At 41.0% G+C, this 17,746-nt stretch overlaps 1 protein-coding gene across 1 annotated transcript in view; it reads left to right on the top strand.

Moving 5' to 3' along the window:
- LONP2 (lon peptidase 2, peroxisomal) overlaps nt 1-17,554 on the top strand; it is a 38,540-nt gene extending 20,986 nt beyond the window's left edge. The window contains exons 12-15 of the mRNA XM_032122273.1: nt 7,742-7,884; nt 12,790-12,997; nt 14,126-14,316; nt 16,074-17,554. Of these exons, the coding sequence (XP_031978164.1) occupies nt 7,742-7,884; nt 12,790-12,997; nt 14,126-14,316; nt 16,074-16,295 (764 nt within the window). The 3' untranslated portion in view covers nt 16,296-17,554. The remainder of the gene's footprint in view (nt 1-7,741; nt 7,885-12,789; nt 12,998-14,125; nt 14,317-16,073) is intronic.
- The last annotated feature ends 192 nt before the right edge of the window (nt 17,555-17,746 follow it).

Genomic DNA, 17,746 nt, shown 5'->3' with positions numbered 1-17,746 from the left:
CATGAGTGTTCTCTCTAATAAAAATGAACATTCCCACTGTGTTTGCTGAAAGATATGATGGAGGGTGTAGATGGCTGTGCTTTTGTTCCAGCCAGATGCTGATGGAGGTTGTTCCTGTACACAGCAATTTCCTGTTGGAGCTCCACAGTGCTCATTGCAGCACTGGATGTCTGCAGGAGCCCTCAGTGTAAGGTAGGTTAGAAATGTGAAAGGACAAACCCCAAACCTCAGGTTGAACTTCTGGAATGTGGATAGCCCTTAATCTAATAAAATCTAGCAAGCAGGGTGTTGGGTGTTTCATTAGTTTGTTTTTTAAAGACTGAAATGAGTTCAGGTAACAAGAAATTCTGCCAGTCTGTCAGAGAACAACTGGGTGTCAGAGGATCCTGGAAACTGACAACTGCAGAATGGCTGCTTGCTTTTGCTGCAGGATACTCGCAGACTTAAAATACTGAACAGGGCCCTGTTGGTTTGATGTTCTGAAATATTCCCCAATTGAGTTGATGTGGAAAAATCCTTTAGGTTCTAACATCTGTACATCTGGAATAGGTCTGGTCTGGATTGGAGGAGGACAAATGAGGAGACTCATTATCTGTTCCTTTAAAACAAGGCAGCAAACAGGTCTGAACAGTGCCTGCCCCTTTCAGAGAGTAAATCCCAGGGGAGGAAATATAAGGGATATTTTTACAAGTAGTGGCAATGATTAGAAGGGTGTTTGAAGAAGAGTTTTACTCACAGTAAAAGCTTACATAATTTGTCTCTGAGAATCTGTTTCTTGACAGTCTTTCAGCTTTACCTTGCCTTTTTTCCCTAGCTCAGTATTTCCTTTCTGAAAATTAAATCTTCTTTTACCTTGTTGAGTTTTCTAAGATCACCATAATGTCTGTGGAAACTGCAATATCAGAAGGTTGAATTTGGCTGTGTTTGCTTAAGCAGGCTCAGCTTGGTTTTCTCTGAATGTTTGGCGTAAAGGCAGTGAGTTCTCACAGTAGCAGTGACTGAATCCGTGAACGGTCCTGCAATTTAAATCATCCCATTTACATTAAAAGGCAGAGGTTTTAAGATTTATTTACCAATGCTTTCCTTTTACATCATGTGTGTGTTCTCTACCTTCTCTGCTCTGATGGACTTTGTGAAGTCAAACACTGACTTGTTGATGCTTCTGTGGTCTCTTTGTGAATGCAACCGCTGAGCCTTTGGGCTGTGCTGGCCCAGCTCACCAGCACCAGGCAGTATCGGGTGTCCTGGCTACTGCACCTTTTGGCTAGTAATTTTGACAAGTCATATTTTCAAAGTAGGTAGCTGTGTCTAAAATGTTTAAGATGTCTAATGCAATTGCTGAATAAAAAGAGATGTCATTCTGCTCTTCAAGCATTGACAAACGAGAGGTGGGTTCAGAGCACAACTCATGGCACTGTAAGAAGAAACACTATTATTAAGGCAAGTAACAAAAAGGAGCTGTATTAGACATCTCAGTCCACTAAGAGAGTTATTTACCATGTTAAAATTAGCGCTGTGCTTGCAACTTAGGTATTTACGCTGTTAAAATTATACACTGTTAAAATTAGTACTGGACTTGCAACTTACCAAAGCTAAGTGAAAATAGCCAAGTGCTTCAAAAGGGGGAAAATGCTGGCATTAACCTGTTTGCAGTAAGAAAGACATGTGCTGTAAAGAGTTGCCTTTGTACTTCTGGTGTGAAAACTGTCCATAAGAAAAAGCTGTATTAATAAAAGGGAGTCTGAGGGACAGGTGTCTCTACAGTTAAATTTTGCTGTTATGAAGACTTGGGACGGAATGGTGCGGTCTGCAAAGTGTATTTTATTTTGTACTAATACTGTGCTTGCACCCTGGTGTGTTTTTAGCAGAGTGTGTCATTTGCTGGGAGTGTATGAGAAGTCGGAGCCTTTTAAAAGACATTTTTATTTTCATTCTGTCTGTCGAAAACAACTAAGTGTTCAAAACAAAGCTTATAAATATCTCCAGACACTTGCAAGTTGATGCAAATAATGGGATTTGTAGCCTAAATTGATTTCTTCGGCATTTTTTTTTCCTGTTCATTAGTGGATGTTTGTGCAGTTGTGCATCATGATGATGAATTTTTATTTCATATAATGAATGACTTTGGAAGATTAGTTAATCAAGTTGTCATCCCTTAATAGTTTCACTTAGTATTATTTCTTGAATTTATTTTTCTTTATCTATCAAAAATACCTGGAATTCATTTTTGCTTTCTACATTTGTGGTGCTGATGTGAGATTGAGACTCTACAGTTAGTGCATTGGTATGCCTTGAGTTGTGTAGGAGAGGGCAGACTGCAGGCTTGCCTTGCTTGCTAAAACATAATTTATACCTGATTCATAGTATAGCCAAACAGTACCTTGGTGTCTGTTGTGTTTATTCAGCTGAATGCTTTCTGGCTGGTGGGTTGTAGTAAAAGTTAAGGACGCTAGGTGGTAGAATCACAGAATTGCCACCATTACATTGATTAAATCAGATTATTAACTCCAAGGCGAGCACCTGTTTTCAAGGCTTTGTAAAGATCAGGCTTCTGACACTGTTTGGCAGTGGGCTCTAGGAAGGGAGGGTACTGCCTTAGCAGAGCTGGAGATTCTCTCTCAGCCTGGGTTTAGCACTTCCCAGAAATGCACCACTGAAATGCACTGGCAGCTTTGTGGTGCCTTCCTTGCTCCTCTGCCTCCTGAGCTTTCTGGAGAAGTTGGTGAGTGCAGGAGTGTTAGTTTGTGTCAGTTTTTCACTTCGCACAGGGAACTTCAGCAGAAGCAAATGCAGTCATTTTTCAGAGCTCTCTGGGGAGTCATCCCTGTGTACAGTAATGCTATCTGATATTTCACTGAAACACTATCTAAGATTTATGAGACACTCCTCAAGTCTTTTGACAATTAGAAGAAATTCTAGGAGTCACAAAAATATGTGAAACTCTCCTTCCTATTTTAGTGCAACTGCCTTGAGAATACAATGCAACAACTGTGCACTAAGGCATCGTATCATGGTACAACAGTTGAAACCCAGAGTGAAAAACAGTTTCTCTAATTCAGGCCCGAAGGAAGATTTAGGACAGGTAATATTTCATAACTAAAAGTGATGAAATGAGGATTGGATTTATGTTGAAACCAAGGCTTTGAACATACTTAAATATTTCCATACCCAGCAACACAGTGCATGAATTGTGGAAGAAACACTTGGTTTTAAATGAAATGCAAGTTTGACTGCAGTTGTCAATGTGAGCTGACACATGAAATGTGATGACCATCAGTCCCAGGGTGGTGTGACTGCAGGTACTCAGCTCTGAGCTCAGCTCTGCTGACCTTAGAGAGCTTCCCAGCTCTCCAGGCTGCAGTGTGGGCTCTGTCTGAAAATTGCTTGGAATGACTTCTCTGTAGGAGGTCAAAAAGGCATAAATGTTCAGAGAGGTTGGGTTAATATACAAATTAATTTTAAAGTGTTATTTTTTTTCCATGTTAATTTATCTAAATATTCCTGCAAGAACACCTCAAATTCAAGTGCTTCAAGTACACATTGTTTTTTGTTTACATGATGGAATGTAATAATTTAGTGGAAAGAGAACCTTCTGATGCTGTGGGGAGAAATGCACAGAGCATTAAATTTAAGCATATAAGTAAGCGTTAACAGGATTAGGGTCCCAGGAAATTGTTTCCTTCCTAAAGAAAATCTTGTGGAAGTAACACTTCCTAAAAATTTGGTGCATAAGATTTGACAGTGGAATGTTGTTTTTAGGGTGCAGTTTCATGTTATGACTGGCTTTGAATGTGAACTGTTGTCAGCAAGAGCAATCCCATCCTTTTCTATCTAAATGCAGTTTTGAGAGGTTTTTTAGTTTGGAGCGGCTAAAAGAATTCAGAGTCTGTTGCCTGCTGAAGGATCTGCTGCTAAGTCAGATGAGAAAGAAAGGACATGTTCTTTTCCCTTTAATTGCCCACAAACCTGAAACCTTTCCTATCATGCTGTGATGCCCTTTTTCATACTTCTTCATAGCAATTCAGCAAATAACAATGTGTTATGTTAAAAACTGCTTTAAAATGTTAGGCTTTTATTTTTCTGTCTTGGTCAGTAAGTATGGCTAGAAATCTTTGGGTTTAAGACTTGTGTTGCTAGTGGTTAATTTAAATCTGTTTTATGAGGAGATGAGAAATTGCTACATGTTGAGGAAGTTTTAGGCTTTTGTATTCTCTCATTTCCATTACACCTCTAGAAGAAAGTAGCACTCTTAATTTTTTAAATCTTTGTGCCATGGAATGTCTATTAAGATTAAATCTTTAATGATATTTAATAGTTCATTGTCGGTATGTTTATTTAGGAGTCAATTTTCTTAAAAATCCAGTATTTACATGTGAGACTTTGTATTATTTTGGGAACTTGCAAAGGCAGATTCCTGAGGAACATTGAGATCTTTGAGTAGCTGCAGATTCTGCTTGGAAAATTTTACAAACATAATCTTTTTTTGGTTGGTTGTTTTTTGAACTTATTTTTGGTTACTTGGGGAGGGCTATGTGTTGTCGTTTATTTTTAGTATTACAATTTTTAAATGTTAAAACAACTCAATACCGTGCTGCTTTTGTGTCAGCAGACGTGTAATAGAGGAGCAGCAGGTGGTTCCTCGAGGGCTGTTTGGAGCTCTGCTAAGGGCACTTTTTGACCTTTTAGTTTATTTTGCCAACTTATCTCAAACTGCTTAAGCTGCTGTCCTAACCAGAAGTTCTGTTTCTGGAAACTTGAATTTACCTGTCTTGTTTTAGATAAATGTGTCATTTAGCTTGAACTGTGGTTTAGGGCTATTAGTCTGGGGTAGGTAGAGAACACGCATTTGTCATTGTTAGTGGAAATCTTAATTACTTATGAATCTTTATAGATTCTTCATGGTCAGCACTTGTTTAAAGATGATAAACAAAGATGGCTTTTTCCTTCAAAGGAAAAGTTAGTGTTTGTAATTGCATTTTGGGACATCACTTTATGCTTTTATAGAAAATTAGATAATGCCAGAATTTAGGTTAACATTTTTAGAAAAAGTCTGGAGTTTGTTACTGTTACAGATTATAAAATGGCATCTACTCATTAGCTTAGATAAACTCAAGAGTTTCTGATTTTTTTAATAGGGCAGGTGTCCACAAATTCCCTGATTTGTATATGAGGAGTTTGTCTCTTTAGCTGTATACAGTTAGGTAAAATAAATATGTTGGTGTTTGTTAGGCAGTAAAATCTTGTAATAGAACAAAAGCAACTGGTTTTAAACTCAATTTTGTTTTGAAATATGAATTGTATCTCAGATTATCAAGTAGTGTTGAAATTGCAGTCTGAATTGCAAGAATAGCATGCATTGCAGCCTTATGTTTCCTAGACTTGCCAGTGTTTATGTCTTTGAATTTATTATGTACAAAAATAGTAGTTTAACAAAAACAGAGAGACATGCTGGAACAACAGGAGGCATCTGACTAAGGCAGTGTTTACAGTAAGGGAATGGGATTTAGCCATGGAGGAGTGAGTTGTACAATGGAAAGATTAGTGGCTGTTGGATAAGAACTATTTGACTGGAGTCCTGAATAAAAGCTGAGTTGCTGTTGTCATTTTAATAGTGATGTAGAATGTTTTCCTTGGTACTCTATTAAGGCATTAGTGAGAATTGCACTGTCACAAAATCATCTGTAAAAAGGCCTTTATGTATCAGGATTAATAATAGGATAGTTCCTCCTATTAATAATAGGAGACTTCCTCATTCATCCATTCTGAGAATTGCTATTGCACCACTGACCACCTCTTCACATTATAGTAAATAGATTAGATCAGTGATTTGTGTTTTTCTGTTTAAACTCTTGGATTTTCAGTTACTGTGCATGCATTGATGTGCAAAGGAAGATCCAGAAGTTTCTTTGTAAACTGCAGTTGGAAAGAATTCAAGGAAAGTAAGCAACCCATATTTGAGTCCAAAGCACAGTGCAGGAGTCTTGAAGCTCAGTGTACATTCCTGTATAATACAGACTTCAGATGTGTGTTAGGCTGCTGTTTGGGGTGGGAAGAAATGTCTTCACTCTGTGTGTGCCTGAGGGGCAGCCCCAGGGCAAGGAGGCACTGCCCTGAAACTGCCACAGAGCCTTAGAAACAGCTGGCTTGTCGAAGTAGTCTTCATTTCTGATACATGTTTCGCTGAAACACTGCTTAGCGCTCTTGAGAAATGCTAATAAGCCTCTTGCACCTGGGTCACATTCTGTGGGGAAATGATTCCGTTTGAATTGTCCCTCTGATCCCAGTCCCTTGGTAAAGGCACGGTTTTGGCCCCTGCAAGTGATGTGCAGGTTCTTGAGCTCAGTCATGCAAACAGCAGGCTGGGTTTGAGAGTTCGACATTGACATGATTCCCATTATAGTTCAGTTTTGTACAGAAAGAGAAAACAGAAATTTGAAGGCAATTCTGCTAAGGAAGCCATTGAACAGGTAAAAAATCCAATCATGCTGTAAGTGAAGGAAGGGAAGAGCCCACTTCTGAACCTGTAACTATTGCTTTAATTGTGTGGTCCCTCCTAGGTGACGCTTGAGTATATTGCATTCAAAAGTGTCAGGCTGCTGGGGGTTTATAGCCCTTCCTGAAGAGTGTATCATGCCTGTAGGTATCTCTGAAAATGCCTGATAATTGGACCTTGGAGGAATTTTTTCTGCTACTGGCTATTGAGTGTGACACCTTAGCAATATCTCACTCAACAAAGAACAGAGCCCTCTGTGTGTGTGGTATTTAAAGACAAAAGCCACAGATCGTTACACTGAAATTGTTTGAGGTTTTTCCACTGAACAAGGCCTGTAGGTGTTGTGTTCTGAGCTGCTGTTCGACAGACAGGAGACGTCAGTTTTGTGAGTTAAGCAGCCTGAGCAGGTGGAAGGTGTCCCTGCCTGTGATGGGGGTTGGACTAGATGATTTTTAAGGGTCCCTTGCAGTCCAAACCCTTCTATGACTGAGTAAAGCCATAAAAGTCATAGGAGACAAAAAGCAACATGAAAAGTGTCACATCAGAGTCTGTGCTGCAGGGCCTGCACTGGAGGTGGTCTCTGTGCTGGGGCACAGTTGTAAACACACATAAAAAGAACAGGAGTTACTGCACTGTCAGAATTGCTCTGTTCAGCTCCACGTTCTCTATTAACACTACATTGCACAGGATTCCTCCTGCAGGAATAAATCTTTCCCTGTGAGGATGGGGAGGCCCTGGCACAGGTTCCCAGAGAAGCTGCCCCGTCCCTTAAGAGTGTTCAAGACCAGGTTGGATGGGGCCTGGAGCAACCTGGGAAGGTGTCCCTGCAAGACCTTGAAGCAAGATCAGTTTTAAGGTCCTTTACAGCCCAAACCATTCTGATTCTATGAAATACTGGTTTTCTGCACAAATCTGGTGAAAAATGCAAAGTCTTAAATGAGCCTAATGTGTTTTGCTATTTGAATTAGTTTAAAATGCACTTAAGCTGATAAGTTGCATCTCTGTCAGTGCTCTAGATTTAATTTTATCTTTGATGAACAGTTAGAACATATTTAGGCTTAATAATTAAATTTCATGCCATATTATCTTTAATTTGACAAGATTTTTGTGAAAGATGGTTTGAGCACATTTTCCTGAACTTTCTGAGCATTTCTTTGCATATTTTATTTTTCTCTGTCACGATTTTTTAAAAATTCCTCTGTCTAGGAAAGACTGTTACAAATCCTAAATTAGATTTTCTTCCCTTAGATTGCAAAGAACACGTCACAGAAGATGCCAAACCAGAATCCATCAGTGACACAGCTGACCTGGCTCTGCCACCTGAAATGCCAATTTTAATTGATTTCCATGCTCTGAAAGACATCCTGGGGCCACCCATGTATGACATGGAGGTAACACCCTCATTTGTTTCTGCTTGACCGCTGTTTCTGGCTGCCATGATTATTGCTGTTGACTGAGTCTGTACTATGTTAACAACTTTAAAAAATATTAATAACAGCACTGTGTTCCTTCGTGTTCCACAAAGTGTGTTTTCACCTAAAGAAGTTTTTATTTCCTTTTAATTCAGGGTACATAAATAACAAAGTGCCCTGACTTTTCTGTTAGGAAAGGTTCCTGCAGCAGTGCTTAAGAATGTGGTGGTGTTTTTTCAGTTTGAAACAACTTTGCTTTTGTTTGGGGAATGTTTGGTGGTCTTGGGAAAGTAGCCAAAAGTAGAACCCAGGAATCCTGTTTCTGCAGCAGCTGTGCTAGGGACTGTCCCACATACCTCCTTAAAGCCAGGCAGCGTTTTTGGGTATTAAAATCACTTCAGTTTGCATCAGAAGTTCTCAGACATTCTTTAGGTTAATGTGACTCTTGGCTATTAAAATGCTTTATGATCAGTCAGGCACCTCCAGCTCTGTTCATCAAGTAGGCATATTTCAGATTTTTTGCTTTCCCCCATCTGTATTTTGCTCCATTCTATGGAAATGCCATCAGTTAAAGTAGTTGTTAGTTTGGGATTCTCATTTCACCAGTGACATTGCAGCTGTGCTCTGTTTCTGAGAACTTTCCTCTTACAGTTCTTTTCTCCTAAATCAGAGGACCAGCCTTCCAGTGGGATTTGGAGAACAAAAAGGGGACAAGATGTATGGGGGAAGCAGGAGAAAATGGATGATTGTTAAGGAATGAGTCAGTTTCTAGACCTGAACTGAGGCATTTGGATATGAAGATTTTATCATGGAAGAGATTCTTAAAGAAGAGACAGAAATGAGGAAACAAACTGAAAGGAGACAGTGTCATTGATTGTGACAGAGGATGGTGATGGGAACAGTGGGTGGGGGAATGGGAAGCAAGGAAGATAAATGACCAACAGGCCAGTGCCTGGTGACTGGGCTGAATTTATTCACATGGGTTCTTTGGTGATTTATTTCTTTTTACTTTCAGAAATTCGAAGAGTTTTCTCTTTAGGCAAATGACTTAATTGTCAGCAACTTTTTCCAGCTCTTAGAAGCCACTATACCCAACAGTAAGATCACACAAATTTAAAAGTTCAGTGCTAATATGGGACTTTTCTTAGGTGTTCTGCCTGGTTTCGATTTTGTTTCTGGAGTTGATTATTCATTTAAATTTGGTAATGTGGCTGCGTTGGAAAATAATTTCTGCTATTTTGTCTTTTTTCTACAGATTAAGTAGTACAAGTCAAATTTTTAAAGTGTGATTCTTAATTTCAAGTATAAAAATACAGGAGTGCTGGGGTGGGGATTTTCATTTGTGGGGTCCACAATAGATGCCATAAATTTGCAGGTAAGCATTTCCTGGATCTGCTGGCCTGTGTAAACAGCAATAAGACTGATTGAAGCTTGTGACTTCTGCATCAAAAGGTTTTCTTAACATTTCTGTGTTTAGAAGGCAAATTTAGTGCATAAATAGAAGTAGAGATGAATCCACACAGATCAATTCCCCAAGCAGCCCAGGATTTATTTTCATGTACTATTTTCATGTACTATTTTCATGTACTATTTTCATGTACTATTTTCATGTACTATTTTCATGTACTATTTTCATGTACTATATTATTACTATTAATAAGTGAATATTTTTCAGTACACACTTTGTTTTTTTCCATGCAAATTGCTCAGGTAACAACATAACTCCTGTTTTAAGGAATTTTCCCAACTAACTTGTTATTCCTTAGAATTTTCTCAAGTCCCCCCAAGATTCTTTCAAGCAGTACAGTTCCTGTGCCTGGCAGGTGTCTGAGCCTGGCTGCTGTGGGTTGCTGGTCCGTAGTCACAGGATGTGTCTCCTCTCTGTGTCTGGCCTGAGAGCTTCAGCCTGGGCCTGCATTTTGCCATTTATCAGCAGCTGAAAAAAAGACACAGAAGAGGCAGCCACTATGTCAGTACCTGCATGAGGCTGAGCAAATGGAACTGAAAACATGACATGACTTAATTGATCTGTTGTCCTTCAGGGAATTCCTTACACAGGGATTCATCTTTCACATTTCCAGTGCATTGCTTGGCTATTGTCTCCACAGGTCTCCCAGCAGGAAGACATGACAGAATAATCAGCTCCTACTTGCTGGATTAATTCATTTATCACAAATAAATAATCTTATGTGTCTCCTTACAGAACATGTTGGAATAAATCACATAGTGAGGCTTTGAAAGAATAATCTCGACAGTTTAAAGTGTAAAAGATTTAATGAAATATTTCAGCCCAGCACACTTTTAGGGAAAAGGGTTTCTATCATATCCGGTGGGTTTATAACGAACTATTTGTATTTTAGTTTGGGTTTTGGGGGGTTTTTTAGCTTTTTTTTTTTCTGTCAACCCTTAGTTCTGCTCAAGTAACAAAACATTATTGGCACCACAAGAAGGCCCATCAGGATTAGTTTATATCCTCATAGCTTGAGTGAAGTTGAAGGGACAGAAGCTGTAGGTCAGTGAAATTGCCTATTCTAGGAAATAAAAGTACAGATGCCATAAAAGAATGGCTCTGTTTCATGGGACATGCACAAGTCTAATTAGGGGAAAAAATTAGGGTGTCTTTTGGAAGCAAAACCTTTCCAAAGCACAGGTTTAGATTGGCATTTTTATCTAAGAACTGTCAGTCTTGTGGTGATATTTCTGGGAAATCCTCCACCCTCAGAGGGAAGCCACTGTTAGTGTGCTTTGTCAGCAGTGATTTGCCAGGGAATGAATCAGAAGAGTAGAAAAAAAGGTTTGTACAGTCAGGCTGGGAGAACCTGTGGAAGGAAAACAAGCATGCTAAAGGCCAGCAAGTGATTGAACTGGTTCTCATCTTCCCATTGTCAATCAGGGACTTAACAGCTCTTTGTCCATCACACTGGTTTAGTGTAGCTCCAAAACTGCAGATGATAACCTGAAATATTTTAAAATAAGTGACTGTGCTGAATGTAAAGACTTCAATTTTGCAGTGTCCAGACAGCTAAAATGCATCTGACAGGATGTTCATGTACTCAGGGTACAGCTAAATCCCAGCTGGGTCGGTCTCATCTACAAAAATTTTCAAACCCCAAGACTCCATGTAGGTCAGTGACACCTTCATCATCTAACAGACATGACCAGTCATCACCTGATTCGAATGGTCATTTTTAATTGAAGTTGTTTAGAAAATGCAAGAAAGGATTTTTTTCTAATTTAAATTCATAAGAGTTTTGGTTAGAAGAAATTATTCAGAGGTGTCAGGAGCGATTCAGTCTTGTGGAGTTCCCTGTAACACTTTGTGGGTGTCCAAAATGTAATACAATGTGCTTTCCTCTGAGTGTTGGGGGTTGTGTGGCTCTGGGTGTGTTTAGGGATTTTCAAGGGGATTTTCTGTAGCCAGATCTCAAAGCTGCCAGGGCATTTGCCATGTTTGACTGTCACCAGGCCTCAGTACAGGCTCAGCTGAGGAGGTTGCAGCAGGGGTGATCCAGTCTCTCTCCAGGACAGCAGGAGAGGTTGCTTGGCTTTGGAGGTACCAGTTAATGCAGGGAACAATGGTCCAAAGGTGATCAACATCTACTGCACATCCAGGTTCTCTTACCAGATCTCAACTGACTTGTGAAGGGAGGAGGAGGTACCTGCTTAGTCTGAGCATAGAGGAGGGAGCTTGTGCTAAGTGATGTGTCTTTAGAACCATTTGGGTTTTGATTTGTTGTCCCATTTGCTGTTTTCTGCCCGTGAGCTCTCAAACAGTCTCTAAACTGTTTTCAACTGATTCAGAGTCCAGTCCACAAAAACTGAAACAAAACCCCCAAACCAACAAACCTTGTTGATGGCTGCTTAGGGCTGAGAGAGGGTGTGGGCAGTTAATTTTGTTCATTATACCTGAAGTGTTTGAAACCATGGTGGTTTGCCAAAACACCATTGTCTCCAGTGCAAAGGGGAATGTTCCAGTGTTGTTGGATTTCAGTGTGACCAGGATGAACTGACTTTGTTGACCTGAGTTACTAAGCAGTTACTAAAATAATCAGAGTAAATCACTGTAACTAATAACACACAGGGAATGAATATAGAAACTGATGTTAGCAAAACTGAAAATGCTTGATGAAGTATTTTGATACCTTAAAAGTGAAACACACTATTCTGTGCAATTTTCTTAAATGCTAGAGAAAGAAAGAGCCTTTTTCGCTAAATCCTGCTAATGAAAGCAAATGGCAGGATGTTGATGCCAGTGCACAGGTAAGGGAGAGCCCCAAGAGAACCAGGAGAAAGGGCTGTGTGGCTGCCTTGGCTTCAGCTGCCAGTGTCCCCTCTGCCTGGCCTGGGAACACATTTGTGTTTCTGCTATTCCAAAGTGTTCGTAAATGTCTGCAGGGAGCAACATTGGGGGCTTGTCTGGCCACAGCTCAGGCAGTGCCACCACCTTTAAAAAGGCTTTTAGGGAACACTGGGGAGCAGAACTGGCTTTGTCACCAGAGCTACGGTCAGGGCAAACACACTGCAGCAGATGGGTTAAGTCACATAAACATTCAGTCAGAAATGAGTGAATACTTGGTCCTTTGAGGAAAACGATTCTTACAGTGCGTTTGGGGGCAGGGAAGATTTCAAGAATGACATGCCCAGGTGTTTGCCATGGCCTTAAGCTAAGCTGCCACAGACAGCTCCTGTTGTGTAATTAGTGTTTACACATATCCAGAACTACTGCTGCATTAAATAATAAATTAAAAAATAAGAGATTAGACACTTGGCTTAACTTTTGTGGTGTTTTAATGGGTACAGTTGTTTTAAAGCCAACTATTGAATTGTTTTTGCGATGTCTTTTTTATGGCGGTTTCCTAAACTGAGTCCTGTGTTTCCCTTCAGGTGTCTGAGCGCCTCAATCAGCCAGGAGTGGCCATAGGCCTGGCCTGGACCCCCCTGGGAGGCGAGATCATGTTTGTGGAAGCGAGCCGGATGGACGGGGAGGGCCAGCTCACCCTGACGGGGCAGCTGGGGGACGTCATGAAGGAGTCGGCTCACCTGGCCATCAGCTGGCTGCGCAGCAATGCCAAGAGATACCAGCTCACCAACGGTGGGGCAGCAGGGCCGCTGCAGGGCAGCTACAGCCCTGCAGCAGGGTGGGAGCAGTTCAGCACATTGTAACACTGCTGAGTAACGCTGTGAGTTACTCGCTGTGGAATTAAGTATCGCATTAACAGAGAAAGGGTTTCAGCCATCAGTGCTACGGTGAGGATGAGATCAGCTCCAGAGTGCCTTTGTGTAGTTCTTTCCCAGTTGATGCCAAGCCAAGGTGGTTGTGGCCTGGCAGAACACGAGTTGTGTCTCCCTGCCGTAGCCTGGAAGGTTGTGGACAGCTTCAGTGCCAAGGTGCTTCTCCTTGGTTGTGGCAGACACTGCCTCTGACTCATTGTTACACTCAAGCTTTCCAGCAGTACTTTTGTGATGGAGACAGATAGGAAAGTCTGTAGTTTTTCCTAATAGGTTCTGTTAAAAGGTTTTTGTAATAATGCTTAGTATTTTGAGGATGTTGGGTTTGTATGGCAGCTGTGGAACTGCAGTGCAATAGGACTCTGGACAAGAACATTTTAACTCTTTTTTGTTTGAACCTCCCAGGACTTGAGGAAATGTGCTTTCTAGATTGATCATCTGCTGATCAGGCGAACAACTGACCAGTATCTGTCACTGTTTCTGGAAGTTTAGATAGGTTTAAAACCACAATGGAATTAATGTATGAAATGCTGCAGGCATTACCTGTGTGCATCTTTACCTCTCCGGTTTACACTCCATGTACTCCATTACAGGTGAAAGGACATAAATGGAAGTTTCATTTTATTATAATTGTGGGTTTCTTTGGAGTGTTCTCTGAGCATTGACACTGGTGGTTTGGGATATAAAAATTCTATGTAGAAATTCCTTGGTTTCTACATTAATCCCTGCTCTGAATTTCCCAACACATGCAAATGCCAAGCTTATTGGTTATCATGTTACCATTTTTTTCTAGGAATATATATGTAGGAAAGCTTGTTGGGTGTTTTTTGTTGTTTTTTCCTTGGGCCTCTGCAATATTGTGTTGTTTTTTTCAGTCTACTGTTAATAAATAGTGCCAAGGCTTTTAGTTCCTGGTGGGCTTTTAGAATAAAGACGGGGAACAAAATGGGTTTAGATTTTTAACATTCAAACCATTCTTTTTTTCCTTAAGCTTCTGGAAGTTTTGATCTCCTTGACAACACTGACATCCATCTGCACTTCCCAGCTGGAGCTGTCACAAAAGATGGACCATCTGCTGGTGTTACCATAGTAACCTGTCTTGCTTCACTCTTCAGTGGGCGGCTGGTGTGCTCAGATGTAGCCATGACAGGAGAAATTACACTAAGAGGCCTTGTTCTTCCAGTAAGCATCGTTTGAGAAGAAAGCTAAATTGTATTAATTCTCCCTATTTTGGATATAATATCTGTTAATAGCCACTTAGAAAACCAGAGTCTTGCTGGATCATTCCTTAGTAGGAATGCAGTCTGCTGCTGCTGCAGTTGGAAGAGGCCAGTGGAGGCCAGGCTGCTGCAGGACTGCCCCACTGCTCTGCTTTGGTTTTCAAGCTAAAGCCAGCCTTGATGTGGCTTTTTGGGAAAATACATGAAAATGTCTAGTTGGAAAGGAAAGCTCAAAGTCTTAAAATGCAAGATGGCTCTAAAGTCTGTACTGCAATTTCTAAATGTGCTTCCTCAGACTGTTGGTACAGAACTACCCTCTGGTGTCTTTGAAAAGTTGTGTGTTAAAGCTCTCCAGTAACTGCACACAGGTTATTCCTAAATCCATGGATCTACTGTTAGGTTTCTCTTAAATGTTCTTTGTATATAGCTCAGCCAAATGGGGTTTCCATAAAGCTTTGTCAAAGCATGAGGGCAAAGAAGGTTTTCAGGCAGTTTAATTTAAAGTGTCAGTGGAGCCTGGCCCAGGTGCTGAAGCTGATATGGGAGTTACCATCTCATACCAAACGATGACAGAAGGAAGATGAAGATGGAAATCAGGGACAGGATTTTGTTTCCTGCAGAGGAGACAGAACCAGAGGTGCCATGGTAAGGAGTGGCCTAAGAGGCTCTGGGGCCAGTGAGCCTGACACGACAGGCCATTGTCCAGGGTTGTAGAGCACCCTGCAGTAACTCTGGTGCAAGCCAGCTTAGCCCTGCAGCTAGGCTGTCCTTACTGCCCCAGGCAGTGACCACACTGTGCCTGCTGCTGAAGGTGCATGCAGAGATAAGGTACCTATAAATATTAAACCACATTCTCCTCCTTCCCCAAGGTAGTCTGGAATCGTGCTGTTATCAGTCACTGAATTCCCAGGAGCATGCCAGGGGCTGGCCCTGCAGCTGAGTGCACAGCACTGCCCAGACCCATGGGGTCACCCTGAGGATCAAAGTGCACTCCTGCCCTGTGTTACAGCAGCCTGAGGTTTGCCCTTTGTGCTGTAATACAGGGCCTTCCTCTCCTCTAAAGCAGTGTAAAATTAAAAGTTTCTGCTCTGAGATAGTCCTTAGGAATAGAAAGGAGTTTGGGGGAAGAAGCTACAGCTGTAAGAAAAACTTAACCCCCCTGTTTACATCTCATTAGCAACTCCACCAGGAGGCTCAGTGGAGCAGTGGCTGGTGTAGCACAAAGCATCTCTCCACTGCTGGAACACAGGTTTGCTTTGCTGTACATTTTCTGTAGTACAGCTCAAGTTTTTATGGGACATTGCTTCCTTAGGACTCTTTTCCCCCAAAATCTAACACTGCCTTTATCTGAAAAATCTTCTGTTCTAGTGCAGGTGCAGGATTTCAGCACATCATATAAAAAAAAATGGAGTGAAGGCCACTTTTGTTAAAAAAATTCCGGAAAAGCAATGACTTTTCCACTATTGATTCTCTTGTACCTGCACTCCTAGATTTATTTTTCTCTTATTAGCTGTTACAGAAAGAATACTGTAGTATATGAACATATTTCCCTCATTAAGCACATAATGAGCTACAGCTGACTGCATTTTTAATTGCTTTCCTAAATGACTGAGGGAGGCAGAACCTTTCATCAGAATTTAACTCCTGATGTGATGTTACAATAATTACTTTATTCAATTAGTTCATTGTTTTTATATAAGTATTTCTTCTCCTTCTTAGGTTGGGGGAATTAAAGACAAAGTGCTGGCAGCACACCGAGCTGGACTGAAGAGAATTATCATTCCTCAAAGAAATGAGAAAGATCTTGAAGAGATTGCAGTGCACGTGCGGCAGGACCTGACCTTCGTGCTGGCCGGGTGCCTGGAAGAGGTGCTGAACGCAGCCTTCGATGGCGGCTTTGCAGTTAAGGCCAGGCTTGAGCATCTGAATAGCAAACTTTAGGCAGACAGGCCAAGGTTACCTCTCTCTCAAATCCTGTAGTTCTTGATCTCTTTCAGCTACAGTTAGGTATCAGGTACCACTATGAGCTAAATAGGATTGTTTAAATGGGGTGTTAGTGCCATCAAAAGGAAGGTATTGCTGCAGCAGTTACCAACCTGAAACTGCATTTTACGGGCCTTTGCTGCTTTTTATCAGTAAAGAATCTTGAATCTCAAGTCAAGCATGAGAAAGAATTCCTTAGCCTGTCTGTTATCAATGTATGTACATGGCAGCAGCTGGTCACAGCCTTAAAGAGGGAATAACATGCAGCAGTAGAGGCTCATAGGTGGGGTTGTTATAAAAAGCAAATTGATTTAGTGCAAGTTTACTTATTTACAAAATATCTGTAATAATAATGAATAACAATGTGCTAAGGAACAGCAGTATCAGGGAAAATAAGGTTTTTGAAATCTAAAAAAATACTCTTAAGGGATCTGAAGAGAAGCACTGTGGTCTAAATGAAGTTACTAAGTTCTTTCAGCACTTGGTTCTAGTTTGTAGCAAGGCCACTGCAGGCACCATTTTTCAAACCCAGGAAGCAATGCCAGAAGAACTGAAATGTAAGAAGTGTTGTGTACGAAGGGCAAGAACACATCAGTTCACACCTGCACAGCTGTCCCTGCAGCAGCAGGGGGGGATGGAGCATGGTTGAAGCCTTAATGAAAAAACCCAGTAATATTTGGAGGGACAAAGTACACGTCCTTCATTCTTACCCACTACAAACTGACTTGATTCCTATGCTTGGATGCCTGTGCTTGGAGGTTCACCTATGGAAATTAAATCCATTTAAACAATGCCAAGAAACTTCTGAATCATTATTCGCTGTGAATAAGGTTCAGGAAGTCTGGCAGCCTCCCTGTCCTTTGATAGCCTTGTCTCTTATCTCCCCTTGAACCTCAGTGGGAACTGCACTTCAGTGTGTGATCTGGGCTTTTGGCATTGTTTATTCTAGGGTTGTTGTTACATCCTTCTCTTGTTCAACATTTCCAAAGTGCTTATGAAAAACAAACTGTACCAGTGACAACAGCCTGTTCTAGAAGCTGCCTATAAATCAAAGTAAGAGTTTGCTTTGCTTTCGTTTCCATTGATAACAACGCTGATTTACCTGGAACATAACAGCACTGCTGGTAATCAATTCAGTGGGAATTTCAACACCTGTTTTATAAAAGACTTTACAACTTTGACAAAAGACTTAATCTAATAAAATGATAAAAATAAAACTGGCTTCTGTGTCAGTATTGTAAGAGCTCTACTCTTAGTCACTCACAAGCCAAGTTCTGAGACTATGGACAACACCCCCAGTCTCCAAACATGTTCTGCTTCACGAGAAACATGCAGGGAAGAAGTGCAAAGAAACTTCCCCCTGGGTAAAACCCCAGCCTGGTAACTCTGTGCTGCTGCTTTGCTTTTGA

Source organism: Corvus moneduloides, chromosome 12 (genome assembly GCF_009650955.1).
Source record: "Corvus moneduloides isolate bCorMon1 chromosome 12, bCorMon1.pri, whole genome shotgun sequence".
NCBI lineage: Eukaryota > Metazoa > Chordata > Aves > Passeriformes > Corvidae > Corvus > Corvus moneduloides.
The sequence above is the reverse complement of the archived record's forward strand: the minus strand, read 5'-3'. Positions and strand labels throughout refer to the sequence as shown.